The sequence below is a fragment of the Hyperoodon ampullatus genome (assembly GCF_949752795.1).
Source record: "Hyperoodon ampullatus genome assembly, chromosome: 16".
In the NCBI taxonomy this organism is placed as follows: Eukaryota; Metazoa; Chordata; class Mammalia; order Artiodactyla; family Ziphiidae; genus Hyperoodon; species Hyperoodon ampullatus.
In genome coordinates, this window is record NC_136929.1 from 55,270,042 (window position 1) to 55,297,526 (window position 27,485).

The 27,485-nt window shown below is 37.5% G+C and overlaps 1 protein-coding gene across 1 annotated transcript in view; it reads right to left on the reverse strand.

Annotated features, from left to right (window-relative positions):
- Positions 1 to 22,070: 22,070 nt before the first annotated feature.
- Positions 22,071 to 27,485, reverse strand: part of CCDC122 (coiled-coil domain containing 122) — a gene marked incomplete at its 3' end in the record, with an annotated part of 49,725 nt that continues 44,310 nt past the window's right edge. Inside the window, exon 5 of the mRNA XM_079722103.1 lies at positions 22,071 to 22,279. Within this exon, the coding sequence (XP_079578229.1) occupies positions 22,265 to 22,279 (15 nt within the window). The remainder of the gene's footprint in view (positions 22,280 to 27,485) is intronic.

Here is a 27,485-nt window from a genome sequence, read left to right on the forward strand (position 1 = left end):
TTAAATTTTTACTTGAAAGGAAGCTCTAGAACTTGCAGAAGGAGCAGAAAAACTCTGACACCCAAAATGGACTCTTGACAGCCAAACTTTAAAATGGCTATTAGAGTCTTCCAAAATAATTTTAAATAATTTTGTTTTGCTTAAAAAGTTGCCTTTATGGTTTCATTCAACAGCTTCCCAAGTGCTTGCTTACTTGGTGGGATGGAAGAATGGAACAAAGCCATAACCTCTCTGATGAGCACCAAAGGGATTAGACTTGTGTTTGTAAAAACAAATACATTTACAAGAAGCCAACATTTAAAAATAAGAAGGTAGGCTTGGAGAAATCTTAATGTATGTTAATTTAAAAGATAAACCATAGAAAGAAAGACTAACAACATAAGAGAGAAAGTGTTTCTGACCCACTTAAAAGTTGAGGAGACTAGCTAGGATTAAAATGCTAAACCATAGCTCTTCATGCTAGCTAAACACTAAATAATAATAAAATGTTCTACCGAGAAATTCATTTTCATATGTTATTATCAGTTGAACTGAGAATTAATAGCATAATTATAAAGGTTCTATTTTTCTTCCTAAAAAGGGAATGCTCCTTAGCATAACTGCTTTTTTCAATTTGAAGCAGTGCAATGAACTTGTCAAACATTAACTTCCTTAAAAATACTGGATTGGGAAAGGGTGGGGTGTGTAGAGAAACACTTTAAACTGATTTGACCACAATTAACTAATCTGCCCATCTAAAGTTATAACAAAAGCTTTCTGCCTCTGAAGACTGGTAAATTTAGGCTGTGAGGTGTACCGTGAATTCCAAAGTCAACTGCTCACGCTGGGAGCAGATTGCTCCAAATTCTCTCAAGTGAGAAGGCAGGGACCGTTAGCTGAAATGCTGCTGTTGAGTTTAGTGGTTGTGAGCACGCATAAGGATACAGGTAATTTCCCCCATAATTAGGTCACAGATCACTTAGTGCGTTAGAGTTTTAAATGATAAAAAAAAACACCTTGACTTGCACCTGGACCCAAATGCCAGCTCAGTACAGAGTGTAGCATGGAAACAAGAACTTTCAAGTTATCCTGTTTCTCTTCATGCTCTTATACATTGTTTTATTCCAGATATTACTTAGGGCAATTTAATTCTAACTGGAGATCAGGCATGTTTAGGGAAGTCAAAAATCAGAGGAAAAAGTTTACAGTGTATTCCAAGCAAATGTAGGTGGGCCTCCAGAGTTATCAGTGCTGACATTCCGGAGACAGGTGAAAATATTAAAGACCACAGGTTCTTAATAGTTTATGGAATGATGGATTTCCTGGAAGGTGAAGAAAGCTCTAGATCCTCTCCTCTGGAAAGTGAGCATATGAACACAAAAAAAATTTGAATAAAATTTCAGGACGTTAAGGGAACACCCTCTGAAGCTCAGGTTAAGAACCCCTGTCTAACATAGATCCTTTGCACATTGATATTTATGGCTAAAGGGAAGTGAATTGGTAGATATACTACTATCCTTACTTATGTTTTTAATCCAATAAGTTATTTGGTTGTCAATACCAAGAAGATGCATAAGCAAATCAGTAAACCCCACAAGTATTTATTGATTACCTACTTCATAATCAGTACTATTCCTAATGCCATGATTGTTACAAATAAAGTATAAAGTGCCTTTAAGGAGCCTATAATCTAGCTATCATTATTCTTGGGAACAAAAAAGTGAACATAAGCATAATTTATCACTTGACCAGGTACAAAAAACTTCAACTTGAATTACCAATGTGACTTAACGAGCCATTTGTTAAGTAAATAAACCATTCCATTGAAAATTGATTAGTGGCCAAGGTATATATGCATATTTTCATATTCATATTCCCTAGTAGTAATAACTTAAATTACCACACGATGTATAAGGTAAAAAGCTAGTCTGTTGCTGAATTCTGAATTTTAGATTGGGGATAAGAAGAAAATTACTGACAAGAAAAAAATCAGCCATATTGGCAATGGCAGCTGTGGATTAAGTATCCCTGGAGATTCCTGGGCAGAGTGGAGTTGATTAGAATATGCTAATCAATTTTATATAGTTTATATTTCAACTGATCCACAAATTAGTAGGACCACCCATGTATTTTGAAATTTCTGTATCTACAAAGACCCTTCCGTCTATTCTTGGATAATTTTAGTGTAATGTTTTATTATGACTCTCCTTAAAATTTCTTAATTTTTGCCCTCTGTTCTTTTCACTTATTAACGTTATTTATTTTTGGTTAATAGAACTTTTGAAACTACAACTCCTTCACTCAATTCATGACAAACTTATAAGAAGGAAAAGCAATAATCCAAGGAAACAAGAGGTTTTAGGGTAAAGGAAGTGTTACCATGAACTCCTCTCCCACTTATAGGGTGGCATGAACATAAAGCCAGTCACATAATTAGAGCTGTGGAAAGCTCAACCATCCATGTATTGACCACTTACATAGCCTGCCTCTCCAAGGGCCCCAGAGGCTTCATGTGGGGATACCAGGACTATCAGTCACATCTTTTTACTTCTCCAGAGGCAGTCTTAGTGTCATATAAAAATGGCACTGGACATCAAGTTGTAAGATCTGAGTTCAATCCCAGCCTGGCAAACAAGTTGCTATGAGACCTTGGGCAAATCACTTTCTGAGCTTCAGTTGACCCTCCTGTGTAATGTGGACAATAATAACTACCTCATTGATTAAGAAAATTACAATGTGAGAAAGGGTTTCGAACGTTGTGGGAGCTAAGTAAGTCTATGCAATCTTGGATTTAAATCAAGTGTGTGGCAGAAAATTGGAACACGTACACAAATGGGAAGCTCCTGTAGAAATGCTGGAGCCTTTGTTAGACTATAACTTAAAGAACATTGAACTGATTTGATGATTTCTTGGAGTCCCTTCCAAGGATATTTTAAGAAAGCCACAGACAACCAGAAGTTGGCAGAAACAGACACATGCAGGAAATTGTGGGTTCCATAATTCTAGAGGTGTTGTAATTCTGTAAATTCTGCTGCTGTCGCAAAACCCAAGCTTTTGTGTTCATTTGTTTTTAATTAGTCTCTGTTTTTCCTGTCACACAGATCCTGCTTCCCCAATGGTGTTTTGAGCTGCTAACTTAGCTATAGGAACATTTATTTTACAGATTAAGACCAACTGTAAAATTTATTTTTTTTAAACAAAAATAATTCACTGTTTATTCCTCCTTAATTGTGAAAGCAGTGTGTGTACTCATTGGGGGAAAACAAGCAATACAGAAATGTATAAAAAAGAAAAAAAATGCTGTAACATCACCTCTCAGGGACCAACCAACATTCCTACTTTGGTGTATACCTTTCCAGACATTTTCTTTGCATCAGTTTATTGTTTTAAAATGTCATCCAAGTCAACGTATCAGCCATTTAAATACATACTAGCATTTTAGCAAAAACAGTTAAACTCTTTCACAAAAAGATTCAAAAGTGGTTTTGGGTTTTTTTTTTCCTTTCATACTCTTCCTTTTCAGGATGGATTCTTTGCTCAGCAAGTCCTTTAAACAGGATTTTACCAAGTCATCCTTGAAACCTTCCCTTTTTACTTCCCCACTTTCACCACTTCTAACAGTGTGTACTTCTTAATGACCCTTTAAAAACTTAATCTCACCTTGAGCTGCCATGTTCTGGAGTCACAAGCCCTGCTCCTTGGCCTCTAGCCATTCTGTGGATGCTTTGCATTACTTAACCTCCACCCCCAAGATGAGGTCCGGCTCTGACCTTGGATCTGGTACTGAATTCCCTGATGGAACAGGAAAGATTCTTGATTTCAATAAGTAACCAGAATGTTCACTGGAGTGACCATCTACCGGTTATACAGAAGGTTGGCCTGGAGGTGAATTATTTGCGTTCATGTTTTGTGTCAATTGCTGCAGGCAAAATTTGGGAAGTATGTTTTATTTTGTTTTAAGAGGCTATAAACAGTCCTTCAAGACGAAAATGCTGACTATAATTCCAAAAGAATCTCCTGCTTTTCCAATTGAGCATGCTCACTATTTCACCCAGGAAGCTATAATTATTAATGAAACATAATAACAATGTTTATAATTTTGTTGATTTGTTAGCTGTACAGAGCACAAGTTCCCAGAGTAAAACAACCCCAATCCAGGCTATCCCATTCTGCAAATCCAGGAGACCAGGACCTCTGGCATCACTCTTAAAATGAAAGCTAAAGAATTGACAGTAGGAAGGAAGGAAACAAAGAAAACAAGGTAGATTAATTATCTATAGGAGTTCTCTGAAGAATATACACCCTACCTTGTGAATTATGAAAGTTTTAAGGAAATAAGTTACCACCTTGTATGTGCAACTCATCTAAGAAAAGAATGAGATAAAATGCAACATATGATACAAGCTATAATCTTGGAAATTGTATACATGGCATAGCAATATGCATTAAAAAGTTTTGGAGAATTGATAGCACGTCTCTAGCATTCATCAAAGAGAGCCATCATGTTTAGCAAATCAGAGAATTTCAGCAACTAGAAAGGTGTACTTTTGTTGCACAGGATCATTTATCTTGATTCTTTCCTGTCCTAGATGCTGCAAGTTTATGTCTATAGGTCCACCTTGGGCTAAGAAGTGGCCTTGGGCAAGAAGAGGTACCAAGTTTATAGCATGGAATCTGAAAGGTGAGGTGAAAGAAGAAAGTCTGAAACTGGGAGACAGGATGAGGCCACTGCTCCAGAACCAAGTCCATGAGAGTTGAGTAGCCATGGAATGCCCCTCATATGTGGTACTTGGCTTGGCTGAAGCTCAAAGAGATGGATGTGTTCCACTTTTATTTCTTTTGACCCCATTATCAAAAGTCAGCCTTTATTTCAATTAATATAATGAGGCCATATTTGACCAGAATAATTAAGAAAAGATAAGTACCAAAATATTTTTAAATCTTAATTACTTTGTGGCAGTTCTGCTAAAATATAGTATGTTGTATATCCTTTAATCGTCACAAATTAAAATCACTGGAATGAATATAATATTTAATAGTAAATAGAGAGCATAGAAAAGTAAAAATATTATGGGATTTAAGATCAGATTGACCTAAATTTAAATCATGAGTCTGTCACTCTCTGGGTGAACATGGGTAAGTTTCTCTTTTTTGTTTTAGAGATAAATAAAATTAACTATTAAAAAACTTGAAGTATAGTTGATTTACAATGTTGTGTTACTTTCAAGTGTACAGCAAAGTGATTCAGATATATATACACATATATATACATATACACACATACATATATATACATATATGTCTATGTGTGTATATATATATATATATTCTACCTCTCTGGTGAACCTGGACTAATACACCATCCTCCACCAACAAATGGACCTTTGAGTGCACATGTCTGCTTTCTCTGTATTCCTTCAAGGTGTCAGCCATCTCTTCTTGTTTCTTCAGTGTGACTGATTGTAGATTCTTCTCTGCTCAAAACAGAACTCCATTGCATAGACTTGGGGACACCTATTTTTCATTACAAACGGTCTCTTTTTACTTATTTCCCATGTCTAGGCTATGTTCTGAATACATAAAGTATTGATATCTTTAAAAAAAATGCCCAGCAGAAAAGGCATGCATCTGCCTACCCTCCTTCATGTTCAGCTCCCCACCCCTCATATCATACCACGTTCACCCTTGTAAACCAGTTTCTTGTGATTTCAGCTAGCACGAATCATTTGCTCAGGACCAGACCACTCACCAATTTTTTGAAACTGCAAAACTGGGGACCAAGCCTCACACCATGAAGATTTCGTTAAGGGTTACATCCTGTGTGACCCAGCCTGAACATTCAGTGATTTTCATATCATAACAATCACAAGTTTTTGGAAATACATGAACTCAAGTTTTTTTCCATATTTAAGACAGTCCAAGGGTCAAGTTTTCAAATGCAAAGATCCAGTCTGTATATTTATATTTATATTTCTTAATCTGTGATGTATAAGGGATTTAATCAAAGTATAAAGAAGAGTTTCCAGACAAAGAAAGTGATTACATCCAAACTGAGATAAGAAAGATGATGGGATTGTCCTCTCTGAAGATCTTTATAAATAGGTCTAAATAAAAGTATTTATACATAGTATTTCCTAAAGGCAGACATTGATAATCAATCAAGTACTCTTCTAGTCAGATGATTCTCTGATACTGTAACTTTCTATTCTCTGAATAGAAAATTCAGATTGGGATAATGTATTTTGATAGTTTTATTCCATTACAATTATAGAAGGAAAAATGAAAAGAAATGGAAGTTGGCCTTTAGCAGCCGTTTTAATGAGACAATCTTCATTTCAGATTTCTGGAAGGGAGACAATAGTCTGGGAGAGAAAAACAAGATTTTGTTCTTATTGTGGTAAAAGATATTTTGTTAAAGATCTTGTTCTTATTGTGTGCATGTGTGTGTCTGTGAGAGAGAGAGAGAGAGAGAGGGAGGGAGGGAGAGAGATCTAAGCTACCTGCTATGGACTGAATGTGTCCCCCCAAAATTCGTTATGTGGAAGACTGATCCCCAGTGATGGTATTGGTATTAGGCAGTGGGGCCTTTGGAGGTAATTAGGTCATGAGGGTGGAGCCCTCATGAATGGGATTAGTGGCCTTACAAGCCTTACAAGAAGCGACATGAGAGCTTGCTCTCTACCATGTGAGGATAAGACAAGAAGATGGCCATCTGCAAGCCAGGAAGAGAGTCTTCACCAGACCCTGGATCCGCCAACACCTTGATCTTGGACTTCCCAGCCTTCAGAACTGTGAGAGAGAAATACTGTTTAAGCTACCCAGTCTGTGGTATTCTCTTATATGAGCCTCAAGTAAGGCACTACCCCAACTTATTGTAGTAGTTGTTGTCTTTTACCCTAACTTTGGCAAAGGGGCCATGTAGTAATCTGTTCTTGGACTAGAAGACTATTAGAATTTCCAGGAAATCAGTAAAGTTTTGCTAACAACCATGCATAATTATGTGATTGTGTATGTGTTTTACTCATATAGGCTTCTCATTAATTAGACTTCTCATTAATTAGTTAACTAGAATCTTATTCTTAAAAAAGAAATGCCAATTATGACTTTGCATTTGGCTTATATTTCTTTAAAGCTATTTTCACTCTCTTTTTAGATTTCATGTTACCCATGATTACCTATAACTAATGAAAATAAAATAAATGCTTTAAACTTTTCAGTGAATCTCACATCAGGTCTCCTTTTCTTTTTTTGAGCATTCTAACAATCTTATGAAAGAAATATATCCCATACCTATGCAGAACCACAACCCACAATTAAATCTTCACAGTGACAGTGACTTCCCTGGTGGCACAGTTGTTAAGAATCTGCCTACCAATGCAGGGGAAACAGGTTTGAGCCCTGGTGTGGGAAGATCCCACATGCTGTGGAGCAACTAAGCCCATGCGCCACAACTACTGAAGCCCGTGTGCCTAGAGCCTGTGCTCCACAACAAGAGAAGCCAATGCAAGAAGAAGCCCATGCACCGCAACGAAGGGTAGCCCCCACTCGCTGCAACTAGAGAAAGCCCATGCGCAGCAACGAAGACCCAACGCAGCCAAAAATAAAATAAATAAATAAATATTAAAAAAAAAAAAAAAAAACTTCACAGTGACATTCCTTAAGAAGGCAGTGTTTGCCCCGAACAACCATTTCACGAAATTCTTCTAATAACTGCATTACTCTGGAAACCAATGGAATTGACTTGTAAATTCTACAAATGGAATAAGATGAGAGTAAGGGCACAATGCATCCAAATTCAGGCTTCATAGTGCTTTATTTTAGACTGTTGACTTATGTGACATGAAGATGGAAAACACATCTTAGAGTCAGAAAACCTGGGTCAAGCCATGGGTCTCCCAATTACTGTCTTACTTTCAGTAAGTTATTTTACCAACGCCTGCCCAACTTTTTCATCTGTAAATTAGAGATAATGGTGATGCCCATCTCACAAAATTATTATGAGGATTACATTAGATTGTTCACATAAAAATTTTGTAAAATCTAAGGCATTATATAGATGCTAAAATATCTGAGGGTATTACTACAATTGTTACTACTTAAAAATATTAATAATTTCAAAACTATAGGATCGCAGTCAACCATGAGTTGAACTACTTGGCATAGTTTCTAGAGCAAAATAAAGAACATGCTTGTTCACCTCATGCCAACATCGATGTTTCCCCCATCAAGGACACAGCATAGTATAAAGCATATAGTAAGGTGTTCAGTACATCTTGTTGGACTTAATTGCCTGTTATTTATTCCCTTCTTGTTTTTTTAATTGAAGTATAGTTGATTTACAAAGTTTCAGGTGTACAGCAAAGTGATTCATTTATACGTACATATATATACATATGTATATTCTTTTTCAGATTCTTTTCCATTTTAGTTTATTACAAGATATTGAAAATAGTTCCCTGTGCTATACAGTAGATCCTTGTTGTTTATCTGTTTTGTATATTGTAGTATGTATCTGTTAATCCCAAGCTCTTAATTTATCCCTCCTCCTATCCTTTCCCCTTTGGTAACCATACGTTTGTTTTTTATCTCTGTGAGTCTATTTCTGTTTTGTAAATAAGTTCATTTGTATCATATTTTTATTATTTTTTAAATAAATTTATTTACTTTTATTTTATTATTTATTTATTTTTGGCTGCATTGGGTCTTCGTTGCTGCACGCAGGCTTTCTCTAGTTGTGGTGAGTGGGGGCTACTCTTTGTTGTGGTGCACAGGCTTCTCATTGTGGTGGCTTTTGTTGCAGAGCACCGGCTCTAGGCACGCAGGTTTCAGTAGTTGTGGTGCGCTGGCTCAGTAGTTGTGGCTCGTGGGCTCTAGAGTGCAGACTCAGTAGTTGTGGCGCACGGGCTTAGTTGCTCCACGGCATGTGGGATCTTCCCGGACCAGGGCTCAAACCCATGACCCCTGCATTGGCAGGCTGATTCTTAACCACTGCGCCACCAGGGAAGTCCTGTATCATATTTTTAGATTCCACATATAAGTGATATCATATTTGTCTTTCTGTCTGACTTATTTCCTTCTTTTTACTCAACTTCTTTTCTTTTCAATCCTCCTGTAGCTTTCTTTTTATTTTACATTAGGTTAAAAAATATGTATTTTACATTATTTCACAAGAAGCAAACATCCTAAGGACTATGAAAAATGTCCATAGCACTTTCCATCTAAGAAATTCGTAGGCCTTTTATAAACACATTAATGTCTACCACAATACTGTCTACCTTGAATGTTTTCTCATCAGTTTATCATGCATGTCTGCCTAGTTTAAAACCACAGGGCAGGAACTCTGTCTAATTCTGTTTGTAAATCAGGGAGTGAGCATTGTTGTTCAATACATGCCAAGAAGCAGCAGCTTGCATGTGAGGTGAATAGGTGGAAATTATTATTTCTGTCTATTGCAAGGTGAAAATAAAATGGGTACTTTACAGTTTTCAAAGCATCCTCATATCGATTATCTGGTTTGTCCATCACACCACCACTGCGAGGAAGTTTCACTAACTGCCCTATCTAGGCCCTATCTAGGCTAACTGTTGTTAGCCTCCTTGTATGAAAGCAGAGAGTGAGACTGCAAGGTTAAACGCCCTCGCTAATATCCCTCGGCAAGTCAGCAGCACAGCTAGGGAGGAATCCAAGCCTGCAGAATCTCTGCCCATGCTCTTCTTAACTGATACCCCAGGAACTTCATAGCCATAACCAGGACTGGTCTGTGAACATGTCAGGAAGCATATCTATTTTCTTTCCTTTGAATATGTGCACTTAACTCTGACTGGGGTCCACAGCAAGTGTTTAGTAAATAGTTGTTTAATTAATTAATTAATATGGATATCCTATCGGCAGGATTCAAGAAATAATCATTGAATTCATGGCAAGGCCTGACACCCCTGCCATCTAGGCTGCTGCTCAACCCACGGAAACCCGTTATATATTGAAAATTTTCTGTTTCATTAGCAAAACTTGTGATGCCAGCTTTCAGTCCTACTTTCCAATCACATCATTTGCCCAACAAGTTGCTATCCCTGATCAGTAGCTCAGGCACATAGCCATTTCTCTAATAGACTCAACTATAACTTGCAAAATACAGGAGAAGAGCCCTTAAAAGTTTAACTTTTCATTTCATTAAGAAAATGTGTGATGTGTTTATTGCCAGAATCTTCTGTGTTGTCCGGAAGTCAGGCCCTGATACCAGGACACACGTGACTTGTGATTGAGAGACTGCTATTAAGGTCCCCTGTTTGTGCTAATGGCATATGAGAGTTCTGAGACATTGGTGTGCTTACATTGAGCTTTGAAAAGTGTTGGTCACACAAGCTGGATTGTGCAATAGGGGAGTTGGGAATTGTAGAGAGTAGGGAAGGGGAGGGTATGAGAATGGCTGTGCATTTCTCAGCGGCTGCTTTTCTTAGATGTGGCCAGAAATAGTGAGTAATCCTCTCACCTAGACTAGACTGAGCCAAAGGAACTGCTCGCTCACATATTAGTTGCTAGAGTGATCTTCAACCCTTGATGGTGCCAGAATCAAATGACAATGCACATGTTGGAATGTGCACTAGTTTAGGGACAAAATCGACATCCTCCACAGCCTTTATATATATATATGCTTTCATTTTGCAGATGCATCTTAGTCTTTTAGTAGCATTTTGCCTAATTAGCTTTTCAAAATGGGTTCATCAAGGAAGTCAGTGGTTGAACTTACTGTCTTATTTCTCCAAATCATAATCAATTCTGATTATGAACCAAGAGACTACCAACCCTTTCTCAGCCATGCAGCCTCTGTGAGACACACATATTTGGTAAATTCAGCTAACTTTGTGTCCCCAGTTCAGTTTTTCAATTTCTAGTAAACTGACAAAACATCTATCAAACTATTTCTCTTGGAAGAAAATCTTATGTAAAATGAAGACTGTATGATAGAATGTTGTAATAACATTTTGAGAAATTGTAGAATATACAACCCCGGATTCATGAGTGCATCCAATATCAACATGTGGTAGTTCAATTTTATTATCCCTTCAATAAAACCATCTGAGATTTTCAGTACTTTTCCAACTTTTCATATCAAATGAGAGATCTGAGAGACATGCAGAGAAAAGGACAGAAGATAGTGGGTCCCAACTCCCTACCCCATGACCCTTATGTCTTCTTTATGTTTATTTTGCTTAACCTTTAATTTCCATATCCTGATCAGGCATATATTAACTAATATTTATGAACAGCACAAAATAATATATACACACATACATGACACTAGCTAAATTAACAAACCTAAACATCTAAATATCAACTAGTCCTATTTAAAGTAAAACATAGACAAATACTTGTTAGGTGTTACTCAAGTAGGGAAGTTAATTTTCATTAATAGGAGTCAACAAATGAATGGCTCAGAAACAACATAATGTCTTCCTTTTGGTGTTCTGTTAATTCTACAGTTTATTTCATTGTACTTAATGTTTTGTACAGTGTTATTCTTGTTAAACTTTAAATGCACTAATAGAGGCTTTTAAAAATGGTTCTATTTTTATTTCTCTTAAAATTATGTTAAAAAATTATCAACAACTAATTTTTTGTAGTTGTAAATCCAGATTTTCATATATAAAGTTGTTTAAGGGCCCACCTATGTTCTGAGTTAATTTTTAAGTGAATATTGAGCTATTCCTATTTTTCAGGCACTGTGATAAAACACACCAGTCACTTCCTATAGAGCATGTATTATTATCCTCATTTTTTATAGATGACAAAGTTCTGCTTCAGAAAGTTTAAATAAGTTCCCAAGGTAAGAAAACAAATAAATGCTAGTATCTATCTAAGAATCCACATCCGTCTTTCTCCAAGGCCTATGAACTTTTCAGTATATCATGTGGCCTCTCAAATTTTAGAACCATCAAGGTTTATATAGATATAGCATGCAAACATACACACAGCACAGTAGGATTCTTTCCTTTTTAAAAATAGTCTTGGCATCCAGAAAACAATTGCATTGGAGAGACATGAGTATCAGTAGTGAACTTCTGACAGTTTGGTATATACCTGCCTTGGCTTTAACCTTTACAAAATCTTAAATAGCATTGGACCAACCTTGAGGAATCAACCTTGCTCTTAGTAAATATGATTTGTGAAGGAGACAGTTTCTCATTTTCTGCACTTCTAAACAGTTGTGTCACCAGGTATAAAAACTAACAGTAGATTTAATAAGCTATTTATTTCAACAAAGAGAGAAACTCTTATTATTCACGAAGAATAGACTGCATTTTGGGGACACTATAATAGATGGCGGAAATAACAATTGAAATTCTGAATACATTAGAACCCCAGCATGCTGCAGACCAATTAAAATTGACAACCAAGTGGAGCAAATACACACAGATAAATATAGAAAATTCAAGTTGTTTTTAGGGTGATTCCCCCCCCTTTTCTCTTTACTAGTTGGTATTTTTCTTCCTTCTGAATATTCCAGTTCATTTTGTTAATCTTTTTCTGCTTGGCTTCTGAATTTTTATCAAATCGAATACCGACAGACATCAAATTTTAATTCGTAGTAGAATACCTTGGCACTTTGATGTCTTTAGTGCTCTGATGTTGGGAAACTATCACTAACTGGAAATACTAGCTTTTGTAGACAATATATAATTTTCATAATCTTAAACTGAGATGGGCAAAATAGACACTACACTAAATGTTTCAGCCATGTATTCACCTCTCTGTATTAAATTAGTATTGGCAGCTGAGTAGGAGATTACAGGGTATGACTGCCTTAACCTTCAATAGTAAATGATGCTTGCTGAATTGCCTCTGTGTGCCTCTAAAGCCCAAGAAGCTTAAAAATATAGGTTTGATGCTAATGATGAGAAAACACAGTAAATTAGCATCCCATAGGTTGGGGGAGGGTTACGACTAAATATATTGCTAATGGAGATTATGGAATTTATTTTTCTGAAGTCTTTAGAAAGTTTTGTGTCAGGCATGACTGACTCTAGGCGATTGTTTGATATAACACCATAAACAACAGATACCACTACTTGAGTACCTCTTATGGATCATGCACTGTGCTGGATGCTTCTACTATCGAGTTTCATTTTCATAATATTCCTATGGCATAGGCATTGTTATCACAATTATACACATGGTAAAAATGATGTTCAGACAAGTTAAATACTGGACCCAGGGTCCTATGATTAGACCTGGGACTGGAACCCCAGAGCTCACACCAGTGCCCCTTCTGATCTCAGTGACCTACACACATGGGTCACACATTAGTTCCTTCTCATGTCAAAAGACAAAATGAAGGGTTTTTTCATATACGTATTATAGCGTTTGAAAAAAAATGATGTTAGAGAACAGCGATAGGTATAATCCCAATACAAACATAATTTCATTTAAACACAAGTGCAGTTCTGGCCTGAAATTGATTTTTAACCTACATCTTTTCTGAAGAGGGAGCATCTGTAGAGTGTATGGGGGTGGGTGGAGGAGGGGAAATACAGCTGTCTCAGCAGCACTGAAGGAAAAGGAGCAAGTTAAATGCATTCTACACTCAAGATTAATAATCCTCAAGTACTTTTCTATTTAATAAATTGTGACAGAGTTACTCAGTGTAGGTCCAGAAAAGGACAGAATGATTGGGCTTCTTGTAAGAAATGCTTTTTAAAAATGGAGGTTGGATTTATATTATTGTAAAAACAAATAGATTTGGGGGTGAGGGGAATGTGTCCTTGCTGAATTACCTTGTAAAAAAGTAGCAAACAGTGCCATCTACTGGGCTTTAATCTTCTCTTTGTTAGAAGTTTTGCAGACAGAACAGTTGTGTATATTCAATACATATACACAACATAAATAACAAAACACATTAAATAAGAAAAACGTTTGTTACCCGTCATGAAGATTCCAAAATATTTTAAAGTGGCTGTTTGTTTCTTTAGGAATTCATTTAAAGTCACTTTACTCTTGGTATTAAAAGAAATAGTCAATAAAAGCAAAATAATTGCCTTCACAATGATTGAATATTAAAAAAAATCTTTCTCGAAAGAAAGTTAAATTACCCTACATGGAAGCATCATCAAGTAAAAACTGAGCGAAATCTCCCCAGGTTTGCGAAATAACCCATCTGATCTGCTCAGCTGACAACTCTCCAACCTCAGTCTGATCCACCTCAGAGGCTAACACATTTCCTTCTTCACAAAGAAGAGGAGGAGAAAAGAAACACATAATGTAGGAAGGAGGCCAGGGCCTATGTAGTGTGAACAATGCTCATTCTATGAAGCCCACATGGTGGAAAAGAGCTGGGCTGGATGTGTTGTCCCCAACTCTTCCCAGGAGGACTCAAGGAGCTAGGTCACCTGGCTTCTCCACTGGTCAGTGTGCAAGGTGGTTCGTGATCCACGTCCTGGCAACACCCAGCACAGTGTTTCTCAAATTGAGGTCCTCGAACCACCTGCATCAGTATCATCTGGGGAGTTTGTTAAAGACTTATGTTCCTGGCCTGAGTCGTAAGATGTGCTGAATCATAAACCTCTGGTCTGTCACCCAGACATCTTCATTTAACAGGCTATTCCTATGCACAATGGGGTTTGATATCTGTTGTCCAGCACCTTGGGATTGTTTACTCTGTAGCCTCTCTGGTGCCTAAGATCACACTGCAGGTGGACGAGCCTCCAATGATCCATCCCAGGCCTTTCCTGCCAGGTCTGTTCTAGAACACTGTGTGCCTGCACATCAGCACCATCTGTGGCATTTTAAAAGTTGTACATTACTCAGCCATGAAAAAGAATGAAATAATGCCATTTGCAGCAACACGGATGGACCTAGAGTTTATCATACAAAGTGAAGTAAGTCAGACAAAGACAAATATTATACGATATCATTTATATGTGGACTCTAAAAAAATGATACAAATGAACTTACTTACAAAACAGAAATAGACTCACAGACATAGAAAACAAACTTATGGTTACCAAAGGGGGAAGCGGGGAGAGAGAAATTGGGAATTTGGGATTAACAGATACTACTATATATAAAATAGATAAACAACAAAGACCTACTGTATAGCACAGGGAACTATATTCAATATCTTGTAACAACTTATAATGGAAAAGAATCTGAAAAAGTATATATATATATATATATATATATATATATATATGTATAAGTGAATCACTGCTGTACACCTGATATATTGTAAATCAACTATATTTCAATTAAAAAAATTGCTGATGGCATACCAAAAAGAAAGAAAGAAAGAAAGAAAGAATAAAGCTTTCCACAACATTGATTTACTTAAAATAAAAATAAAAAATAAAAATTGTCCATTCCTGGGTCCCATCTCAGTGATTCTGATTCACTGGGTAGGTCCCCAGGCCACACCAATGTACAGCCAGTCTTGGGAAGCTGCAGCTCTGGGGAAACTCCAGGACTACCCCGACAAAGACTGCCTTCAGGAAAACTATGGAGCGGACAGTGTTTGTTGGCTGTCTCCCACTGCCTTTTAAGTGTCCGCTCCTTCCTCTTGGCACCCTGCCTCTCCCTGTGGGCCGCTCCTCTCTCTCTACTCCCCATACTCGGATACCTTTCATTTATCCCATTCTTGATTAGTCTTGTTAATGGCAACTAACCTCTCCCAGAACTTTAGCTTTTAATGAACTTAAGTGACCACGAGGTGGCCTATAAAGTCTAGAAACATAAAATATGATTTTGTCATATATCGTAATATAATATCAATAAATCATTTATTTATTCTTTTTCCAACTATGCTCTCAGACTTGGTGCTCCTTCTTTAGATAAAATGCCAATTGCTTTGGCCTGGTAAAGGCTCCCGGGTGTGATGGTGATGCGTGTGTGTGGTTCACAGAGTGTGTGAATGGTGTGGCAGTGTGGACCGAGGTTCAGTTACGCAGCCTTTTGTGGAAGCTGGCTCGTGTGTGGTGTCACCTCTCCTGGAGATGCTGGTGCAGTGAGGCCGCCTGTCAGCAAACCAAACCTGTCTCTGACTCCCCCAAAGGACAACAGTGACAGCAGGGAAACGCATCCCCAAGACCAACAACAGCCTCCTGTCACTTAACTACAGCCAGTTCAGCCTCAAACCCAGCTCGGGTATAAGCCCCCTGTGAAGCCTTCTCCTAGGTCAGCCCCGTCCACAGTGATCTCTTCTTGTTTAAAACCATAGCACGTACAATCTGACCCACTCCATGACAACTAGTCACTGACTGTTTTTAAATAGTTCTTAAGTCGTGTTGAAGAAGTAAGGCGTGAAGAAAGATGATTTGAAAGTGAACATTTGCTATAATATGGAACATTTGCTATAATATGGAACATGAGATCAGTGCTACAATTCCTTCCAACTCACTGGAAATATGCTCATAAGAGGCAGAGACCATGTATTTATTTATATCTTCCATAGTGTCTCATGCAGAGCTAATGCCCAATAAATAGTGGCTCATTTAATGCAAACTTTTCTTTCCTAACTGTCTTCAGGGCTAAGACATGAATAGCAATTTTTGGATTGCTCAAAAGTTCCTTTAATGCAGGATTTGTTGACTATTCTGCAGATTGGTGATTACAGTCAACAGAAGAGGATTATATCTGAGATTGAGACCCTCTGAACATCACTGTCGTGAAATTTTGATTCAGCCTCTTCCCAGACCAAGTCCTTCTTCACGTGGCGATCGTAAAAGCCTACCTGCTTTATTCCATCAAGCCCTAATTGGCTCTCCAGCTTCTTTCTTCATGCAGAACTGCTCCCAGGGCAATTCCGTTATGCTCTAAGCAGTTTTTGCCCTACTCACCAGCCTCCACCACAGCTAGAAGACACCTCCTCTTCTTACTGGTTGTTGGTTGACCTTTTCCAGCAGGTCTCAACTTCAGCTACACATCAGAAACATGTGAATAACTTTGTAAGATCCTGATGCCCAGGTCTCTTAAGCAAGTCTGATTTAATTGCTTTGGAGTGGATCCAAGGATTCAGTATTTTTAAAAATCTCTCAGGTGATTTTAATATGAGAATTGGGAACACTTCGCTTTTCTTGTGCTCAAGCTAAGAAGTTCCTATTTTGCCTTTCTCCTCAAATTTAAGTCAAAATTCCTGACTTAAGATGTAACTATTAAAAATTAATATATGCAAATATTGACATTTACAAAAAGTAGGCAGATAGTGATATAGACTTATAAATCCAATTATAATTATATAAATACAATGTATTTGTATTCAGAGTGTTATATTCTACCTTACTTCCATCACCTTATGGAGGTAACAAAAATCCTCAGATATTTTAAAGGTTTTAAGGCTAGGGATTCCCCTAATGTGTTTAAGAACCACTTAGTTAATATATGAATTATAAATTGGTGTGAAATGGAAAGCTCTCATAAAACAAGACCTTGGGAATCCTCACCAATGTTCTCTCTTCCCAAGCATTTCTCCCAACCTTTAATGCTGGAGGAATTAAGGAGTTGAGAGATATAATTTGCTTTCAGGAGAGGATGGCCTTGAATGGAATTCAGAAGCAATGTGCTGCCCAGTAGATGATGTTGCCAGCTGTCATATCTAAACCGGTTTACTGCCCACTCAGTGCACCGTTTCCAGGATTTAGATGTTAATTACCTTTGGGTACAATAGCATGGGATACTTCTCAGCCCATCACTATGTTTTGCATGGCTCATCAGTGCCTAGGAGATATGTGAATGGCTAATAAATATACGCGTGTAGTAGGTTTCACTAAAATAAAATGATTCGCATTAGGACAAAATGCCCTCCTCCATCCATTTGAAATTGTTTAATTTAATTGTATTCCACACTATTGGATCGCTACTAATTCTGTCAGTAATCAATGGAGATGATGATGGGATAAAATCTGCACATCTAACATGTATTTTATCAGCAAAAATTAGCTGGTCTGAAATACATAATTAGTTTATAAAATGCGTTTTTGAACACATTTAAAGAATGAGAGTTTTTAATCTGCCAATTTTGCTGAATAGGCATTTATGGGTTTACAGGGAACTCTGAGGACAATTATAAAAGAACTCATAACCAATTAAGGGATGAGCCTTAGAAGAGTAATATGAACTATTGACCTGAAGTTGTTATGAAACCACGTCATCCTTCCAAAAACGTATTCTGTTTTGTGAGCTGAAAACAGCCATTTCTGTTTCTGTTCCACCTTCCTTGCTTTTTGTTTCTTTTTAAAGAATTTTAACAGATTTTCTAGGCTTAGGTATTGTTACCTTTCTAAGGATTCAGAGATGTGTAATTGAAAAATCAAAAGGTTTGACAAGTCAGAAAGCCAGAGTGAGAAGCATTACACATAGGTGTGATTCTTGAGAGACCCCCCGAACCATGCTGCCTCCCTTTTTTAACTGCAGACCCATTATGTAGGTCTATTTTCTTTGTTCTCTTTTTCGCATTAACTAAGCATGTCAAAGTTGACCCAGCAGCATCTGGGTCTTTAGAGATAAAGTGGAATCCAGTGACATAGTAACATCACATATTTTTAAGTATGGAATTTTGTCCTTTTAGAATGGCTATTAATACTGGATAAACACCCAGGTAATGGATATTTTTGCTAACTAGTTTGTAAATTAACAGAGAAGATCAATAGAATAGCAAATTATCAAAACATGATGGTCCCCTGCTGCCACAACAAGGACAAGCTAAAATCTAGAAAGTAGAGGGTGAACAGAAGCCAACTTTGTGACAATTAGCAATTAGCAGTGACTGGTGGATGTTGAGCTACTATTGATCAACTGACAAAAGAAGAAAGAGGGAGGGTGAAGGGGAGGAGAGGAGGGGAAGGAAGCTCTTTCTTCACATTGTTCTATTAAAGAAGACTGTTGTTAAATCTTGAATGAGAAACCAGAAGGCACTCCTCATTGGATACCATGATTTACATGGTTACAAACTGATTAGAGAGTAACTCATTCCTCCGCCTCCTATAAGATAACGGCAATTGACAACTCCCTCTTCAACCATTTCTAGAAAGTCCAAGAAAATTTATTGCAATGCGCAAAAACTCGGCCTACGTTAATAGATGATTAGGGCCATGTGTTACACAGTTCCAGGGACAACGTTCTAGAGGAGACTTACTGTTTTAGCAGGTATGACTCTCAAACCACAAACATCACTGTGCAAAAAAAAATATCCATTTACTTTCTAAAACTCACCTTAATTTCTGACTCCGGACTTCCCATTACGCCTGCTTGGAGGAAATTTTAACTTCTGCTTCTTTTGGAAACTTCCTCCATGCTCAAAATGTGCCATTTTTCCAGGATTTTGCACATCACAAGTGGACACCGAGAGGAGCCAGGTTTGAGCCAGCTCAGGAGGCTGCTGGTTGAAGTGAAAGGACCCCAGCAGAAGGAGACTGTGGGTGCACCCCTAGAGGGCGGGCACTGCAGAGGACAGTAAGAGGTCATTTGGAAGGTATCCTACTGGAGAACAGTGCAGACTAGAGTGCCCTGACTAGGAGATATTTAAATCATCTGCACATACAACTTGGGAGAGAAAGAGAGTCTACATTTGACAGACTAGGAACAGCAAAGCTAAGTAAGTAGGCCTTTGCTCTTTGCTCTTGGCTGTCCTCCTTCACCTTGGGGGTGGGAAGAGGAGGTCATGGTATTGGGAGTTGGAGTTTAGAAGAAGACCGCAGTAGAGGCAGCCTGCACTTCCTAATCCTGGTACCCAAACAAAGGCAGGAGTCAGACCTCAGCTGAGAGAAGAGAAGTCTTATTGTAAGCAGGAAATTAGAGTTACATTTATGCTTATCTAAAGATGAGACTGTAGACATGGTTTGAAAATGACCAGAAATTCTATGGGATTTCTTGGAGATGTTGCCAAGTTGTAGAAAGGATACACCGACCAGGACATGGATGAAGACAGTGGTTTCCTGATGGTGTCCCACTGAATTCACACTCATTGTCTCTTTCCACATTCTTTGTCCCTCCAGGCTGGCGGCACTCTGATACTTCCATGTTGTCCTTCCTCCACAGTCACAGCCAGTGTTGGAAGCCGTCCTGCACTGGGTTCTTCTGCCTCCCCAGATATTTCCTGAAAGCTGCATCTGACTCCTGCCCCAGGACCTCCCTCCCTGCCGAAAGCGTTTTTCTTCCTCCTACTTTTTTCAAACTTGGTTTGCTCCTGCAAACATGTTCTCCCTTATGCATCCTCCATAAGGAGTGTAAGTTCTTCTATGGGCTTAGTTTTATTTTTAGAAAGAAAAGCCAGAAAGGATAGGGGCTATTTTTACTTTCTACACCTGAAGTAGTAGAGCACAGAGGGCTATTGGCTTGAATATGGAAAAGAATAAGAGGGAAAATTAGGTGAGAGAAAATACAAATTATATGTCAAAATATTACTCAGCTCCACTTTGATTTCTGGTGGAATTTAGTAATCCTTGATTTGATTGAATTTTCTACTGGATGCAGAAGACATATGTATTTAAGCTAATCTCAGTATATTTTATACCTTGGTGCACTTGCTTCTTCCCCTCTGCTATATGTGGGCTGAGAAGCAGCACAGTTTGGTGGCTGAGATCACCAGGGTTCAAATCCCAGCTAAGCCATGATGTCACTATGGGACCAGGTACAACTTACTTCACCGCTCTGTGTCTCAATTTCTCCATATGCAAAATGGGAATGATGGTCATAATAGCATCTACCTCATGGGGAAATTATGAGGATAGAATTAATGTTTATAAAGTGCTTATGAGAAAATAAGAGACATAGCAATGCAAAAGAGGTGCTTGCTGATGATAATTTGCTTGTTCTTTTACATTCTAGAACCTCCACGGGGTGATAAATTTGCTACATGCATAGCATTCCTTAGCTAGACAGTCTTTCTTGAGACCACCCCCCAGACTGGGTCATTCTCTCAAGAGTTCCCTGTATTACATCTTCAGAGCACTTACTATCTCTACAATTCAATAAATAACCTCATAATAATTTAACATCTGGCTTCCCTGCTCAGTTATGAGCTCTATAACTAAGTTGACTCCTGAGATCCCTTATAATTCATGCAACTGTCTGGGGCTTTCTGATTAGGAGTCAGCCTGGTATTATATCAGATCTGCTGTAAGTTTGGGGGTTATAGGATATATTCTAGCAGGTTTCGTTCAAGCATTTAAAAAAATTTTTTTACTTTCATTTTTTTAATCCAAGTATAGTTGATTTACAATATCGTGTTAGTTTCAAGTGTTAGATTCAGTTATACATAAATATGTATTTTTTCTGATTCTTTTCCATTATAGGTTATTATAAGATATTGAATATAGCTCCCTGTGCTATATAGTAAATCCTTGCTGTTTATCTATTTTATATATAGTGGTGTGTAACTGTTAATCCCATACTCCTAATGTATCCCTCCCCTGCCTCTTTCCCCTTTGGTAACCTAAGTTTGTTTTCTATGTTAAGTCTTTTCCTGTTTTGTAAACATGTTCATTTGTATTATTTTTTAGATTCCACATATAAATGATATATAAAAATTTTACTTTCCAGGGGAAGGGTAAAATGGCATCAACCCATTAGCTGCTTTTAGAGCTATAACCAATAAAAACATCTGGACTTAGTTTTTGGCTTTAAGAGAGAAATTTAAATTGCTACCTCTTCATATTTATTCCACATATTTTAAGACTTTAAAAAGAAAAAAGTATAGGTTCCTTAAAGGCCTTGTGGCATGCTCCAAAATTGTTAGTTTCCAGTTTAACTTAGACTAATGGGTTGGTTGGCTGAGGATTGCTTGTGGGAGAGGGACTTACTTAATGATTACAGAGAACACTGATACGTGTAGACTTCATGTTTTGAAAACCATTAGAAAGGAATTATTATAAATAATAATATTCATAGAACACCATGTGGAAAAGCACACCATAGTTATGACTTCATAGCCAAAGCAACCTAGAAGAGTTAGATCCAGCAGATAAACCAATAATGTAGATACTCAGAGATGGGGTTCCCTTCTCTCCCTCCATGAAGCAGCCCTCCCAACCCCACCCGGCCTCAGTCTCAGTATATCTGATTCAAACATTCTCCTTTACTCTTTCCCAAAAGTAATTAGACCTGCGTGCTGTGGGCATTCCAGCACATGATGGCTGTAGTTTGAAATATCCAATTTTTTCCTTTCCTTTTCATCCAAATCCTGTCCGTCATCCCCAAAATAGCTCATATTGTTCATTCCTCTGAAAATCTGTAAAATATGTTGGTACTTCATTATAATTGCTCTTTCAGTGTTGCTGAACTGATTCATCTGTTTCACGTCTTACTGGAGGAACAACTGGGTATAAGATAAAGGAGAAAAAAGACTATATATTGAACTTTATATTATGTTGCTCAGAGATGCAGTTAGTAGATGTACAACTAATAAACGATCCAGAACCCTGGAATACTTAATTAAATCAAGTTACATATTTGTGTGGTGCCCTAGCAAATGTCTAGCATGGGCATTTACGCTTCCATAAATATTAGCACTTCACTTGTGATCTGAGATGTTGAATTTAGTTTTAAAATAGACCAACAAGCCACACAAACTACTTCCCAGGTATGTTTTGAGTTCAACATTCTTTTTTACAACTTCTATATTTACCACTATACCACCAAATAGAGAGAATAGACACTTAAAATGATGACCCTATGGTAAAATTCCATAACTAAAAAAAATATTTATTTACTTATTTATTTGGTTGCACCAGGTCTTGGTTGTAGCAGGCAGGGTCCTTAGTTGTGGCATGCAAACTCTTAGTTGCAGCATGCATGTGGGATCTAGTTCCCTGACCAGGGAGCGAACCTGGGCCCCCTGCGTTGGCAGCACAGAGTCTTAGCCACTGCGCCACGAGGGGAGTCCCCATAATTTTTTTTAGGAAAGAAAAGGTAAAAAGTGTTTGACCTACTGAGTTTATTTAATCCAACTTCCATCCCACCTTTTGCTGTGCCTCCTGATCCTGGAAACAGAACACTGCTGAATAAACACTGCAAAGCTGAACTTAGTAGGTTCACCATGGATTTACACTAACCGCGGATTTACTCTAATTGGTGTCATTTAGATCATTAAAGCTCATCCCTTTTTTTACGGCTTTATGGCAGTTCACACCATTTTCATTTTCCTCAAATGACTAACTCTACACTACTAACGCTACACTGTCACCTTCAGCTGTTTTTCTTACACTCTATCTAATCAAGAACTCCTTTGATTTCCCTTTTCTTTAAATTGTCCTTTTCCTTTATTCAGTCTCTATTTTTTTCATCCTGACTCAGGAGCGCTCTTTCTTTTGAAGGTTACTCCCTTCCTCTCTGCCCTGAAGCCTGTCCCCTCCTGGGCTTCCAGGATGCACTCCACGAATAGCTCCCACTCTCTTGTATCTTCAATGCTGCCTTTTTCATGAGCCCTGCAAGCATGGTCAGATTTCCCAGGCCCTGGGAAATCCTTCTCTTAACCCTTCTAGCTACCCTACAAGTTATCTTGCATTTCTAGCCTTTCATTTACTATCTCATTTCTCAAAAGGGCAGTCAATATATGTTATCTCAATTTATCCACTTTTTTGTTTGGATGTACTGCATCCCACCAGTCCTCATACTGAAGGCCACAAATTCAGTCCTAAGGGGTAAGCTTGTGCTTATATTTTAGGACAAAACTACTCACAAGGAAGCAACTATCATCCCTTAGATTCAGTTTTGAATCTCTGTACCTAGTGCTCCCACCTGGAACTAGATTCTGCCTATGTCACTGCTACTAGAACTTACTGAAGCTAACCACCTACCAGCTACATTTTCTGCCTACCACTAACCCCCATTGCACTCCTTTTTTCTCCCTTCACGTTTGGACAGATAGATATCAGAACATTAACTTTACTATTGATGAAGCTGATTGGTAAATGTTTCTTTACATGTTTGGCTGAATAATTTTATTAAATTGAACTTTCTCCTATAACAGCAGCCCAGAATGTGCCCTCTCTGCACTTGATTTGCAGTCTGGCTTACAAGAAAAAGAGTCGGGGGCTAAGCCTTCTTCCAAATCAACAAAAGGTAAGTCGCTCATCTATTGGGACAAGTGGAAGTTCAGAGATTAGCTGAAAACATTCCTACCATAATTTCCCATTCCTGGAGAGTAGACTGGGCATTCTCTTCCCTTTATGGAAATATGAGCCATGGGGAATAAATGTTCTACACTATCCATCCTCTGCCTCCTTGCTAGGGCTTCTCCTAACTCCTGCACCAGAAAGCCTATCTAGCCTTAGCCACCGGGCCAACCCTGCTGCTGCTGGAATACACTCACTCCTTAACCTTACACACTGGTTTCTGGCTCAAAAATCAACCATAAGATCTTAACTACTCAATCCAGTGACACCTTCCCAGTCCTAATCTTCTCTCACTTCTCAGCTCTAAAATTTGGATCACTTCCCATTTGACTGTGGAAAAAGAGGCAAAGATCATGGGGTCATACACTACAGTTTTGTACATTGTTTCTTATATGATTACCATTGTTTCCAATCAGAAGAGAGTTCTCTTAACAACAAGGTCCCTCTACTCTAGGCTTTTGTAAAACAAACATTCATGTTAAAATGACTTCCTACTGATGTAGTAGGGGAATAGGAGCTTTGAAGTAAATTCAGATCAGAGGTTAGGTTTGAGTCCAAATTCTGACACATACTAGTTATATGACTTTAACTTTCCACTGCTTCAGTAATTTCAATTATAAATTGAGAATTTTGTGAACTAATTAAGACTAATGGTATTAATAGTAGTTAATATGTATGGAATATTTAATTCTAATCACTAAGGACTTTATCTGCATTATCTTATTTAATCTACAACTCCATGAAGTAAATCATATGATTATTCCCATTCTACAGATTTTTAAATGGAGACTTAATGAATGTAAGAAACTTGCCCCAAATCACACCATGAGTGAGTGATAGTTTGGAATGAATCTAGTGAAACAGGTATTAGAACTCAAGTTTATATAACTCTAAAGTTAAAGCTCTTGTGTTTTTCTTCTTTCCCTACACTTACTGTATGCAAAGACCTCCTATGGTGTATTGTACAGAAAATGAAGTCATTAGATAGTCAGCATTGTCACCATCATCATCATGATTGTCATCATTACTATTACACAAAAGATTACATTCTAACTTGGCCAGTGGTCTTTCTGTAGTCGTTTCTCAATTTAGTTTATTATCATGTATTTGCTAAAAAGGGGTCTACTCTCTCTTTTTCTCTGAAAACCTTATAGTGTTATTCATGTACTAGAAGAAAACACGGGCATGTTCCTTTATGAGTTAGGTACAGGGAAAAGTTTCCTGTGACACAAAATACAGAAGCAATAAAGAAAAACATTGATAAATTTAACTACATAAAAATAAAACAACTTTGCATGGCAAAAGAAGTACTATCAACAAAGTAAAAAGACAAATGACAAACTGGAATAAATATGTGCTACTTTTATCACAAACAAAAGATTATTCTGGCATCAAGATAGAAGTATTGACCAATGAAATAGAATACAGAGCCCCAAAATAAACCATCCCATATATGGTCAAATGATTTTTGACAAGGGTGCCAAGACCATCCAATGGGGAGAGGACAGTCTTTTCAACAAATAGTGCTAGAAAACTGGATGTCCATCTGCAAAGGAATGAAGTTGGACTCTTACCTTGTGTCATACACAAAATTAACACAAAATGGATTAAAGACCTAAATGTAAGAACCCAAACAATAAAACTCTTAGAAAAAAACATAGAGGAAAAGTTTCATGACATTGGATTTGGCAGGAATTTTTTGGATATGATACCAAAAGCACAGTCAAAAAGAAAAAATAAATAAACCAGATTTCATCAAAATTAAAATTTTCTGCACATCAAAGGATGCAATCAACAGAGTGAAGAGGAAATCCATGGAGTGGGGAAAATATTTGTAAATAACATATTTGATAAAGGATTAATATCTATAATATATCAAGAACTTCTACAGCTCAACAACAAAAATAAAAACAACCGAATTAAAAAATGGACAAAGGACTTGTCTCCAAAGAAGATATACAAATGGCCAATAAGCACATGAAATGATTCTCTACATCACTAAGGAAACATGGCTCAAAACCAAAGTGAGATATCACCTTATATCCATAAGGATGGTTATTATAAAAATAAAATAAGTGTTGGTGAAGATGTTGAGAAATTGGAACACTTGTACATTGCTAGTATGCTAACATAATCTCTCAGGTTTGGGGAGTGAGCTCAACATGAGTGATCAACATGATATGGCTACCATAAAAGCCTCTGTAAACTTAGGTTGCATTAATAGAAAACTGAGTCCCAAGTATGGAATGAAATAAGACTCTTCTACAGGTGGTTGATCAGACTAATACCTTAAGTGTTGTTTTCTGTTCTGCATCTTTCATAGGACAATACCAAGGCAGAACACATCCAGAGGGATGTGACTAGGATGGTGGAGGGATAGGAACTAAAGTCACATGAGTTGTTATAAACTGGGAATATTTAGCTCAGAGAAAACAGTTCTTGGGCTGGACATGGGCTATATATTTCCGGCGCTTTGAAACAGAGTTCATAGTCACTTAAAAAATATATATAATTAAAATATACGGCTCCTAATGTTTTGCAACCTACTTTTCCTCTTAATTCATTCAACAAATTTATACTCTCAGTAATATGCATATTAATAAGGTCTTTTTTCTCATTATTTTTAATAAGGTATATTTGGCTTTTTTTTTTAACACCTTTATTGGAGTATAATTGCTTTACAATGGCGTGTTAGTTTCTACTTTATAACAAAGTGAATCAGTTATACATATACATATGTCCCCATATCTCTTCCTTCTTGCGTCTCCCTCCCTCCCACCCCTCTAGGTGGTCACAAAGCACTGAGCTGATCTCCCTGTGCTATGCAGCTGCTTCCCACTAGACCTACTAGAGAATGGACTTGAGGATATGGGGAGGGGGAAGGGTAAGCTGTGACAAAGTGAGAGAGTGGCATGGACATATATACACTACCAAACGTAAAACAGATGGCTTTTCATTTTTTTATTCACTCCACTCCAGGGCCCGCCATATTAAATAGTGCTGCAATTTTTATTCAGACTCAAAGAATGCTTACAATTTCAAGAACTTGGGTATTCTTTGAACTTATTTGCCTAAATTGTGATGCATTAGCAATTACAATAGTTAATATCACAGAATACACATTTTCCCTTTGGTATATGGGATGTTAAACTATGTTACAATGGTCATTTATTTATCAGCTACTCAGTGCTTTTTCTCAAATGGCCCTGGTTAAAGCAGCCATAATTATACTAAACTATATCTGAAATTAAAGCATTTGGGAAACATCCTAACGAAAGCTCAAAACTCCCTTTCTACCAGAAAATTAACACTCTCCAAGGCCTAATAAGAATGGTTAAGGAAACTTCTGATGCCAAAACTCTGAAAAGCACTTAAAACCCTTGTGCCATCAGCTAATGGAATATTGCC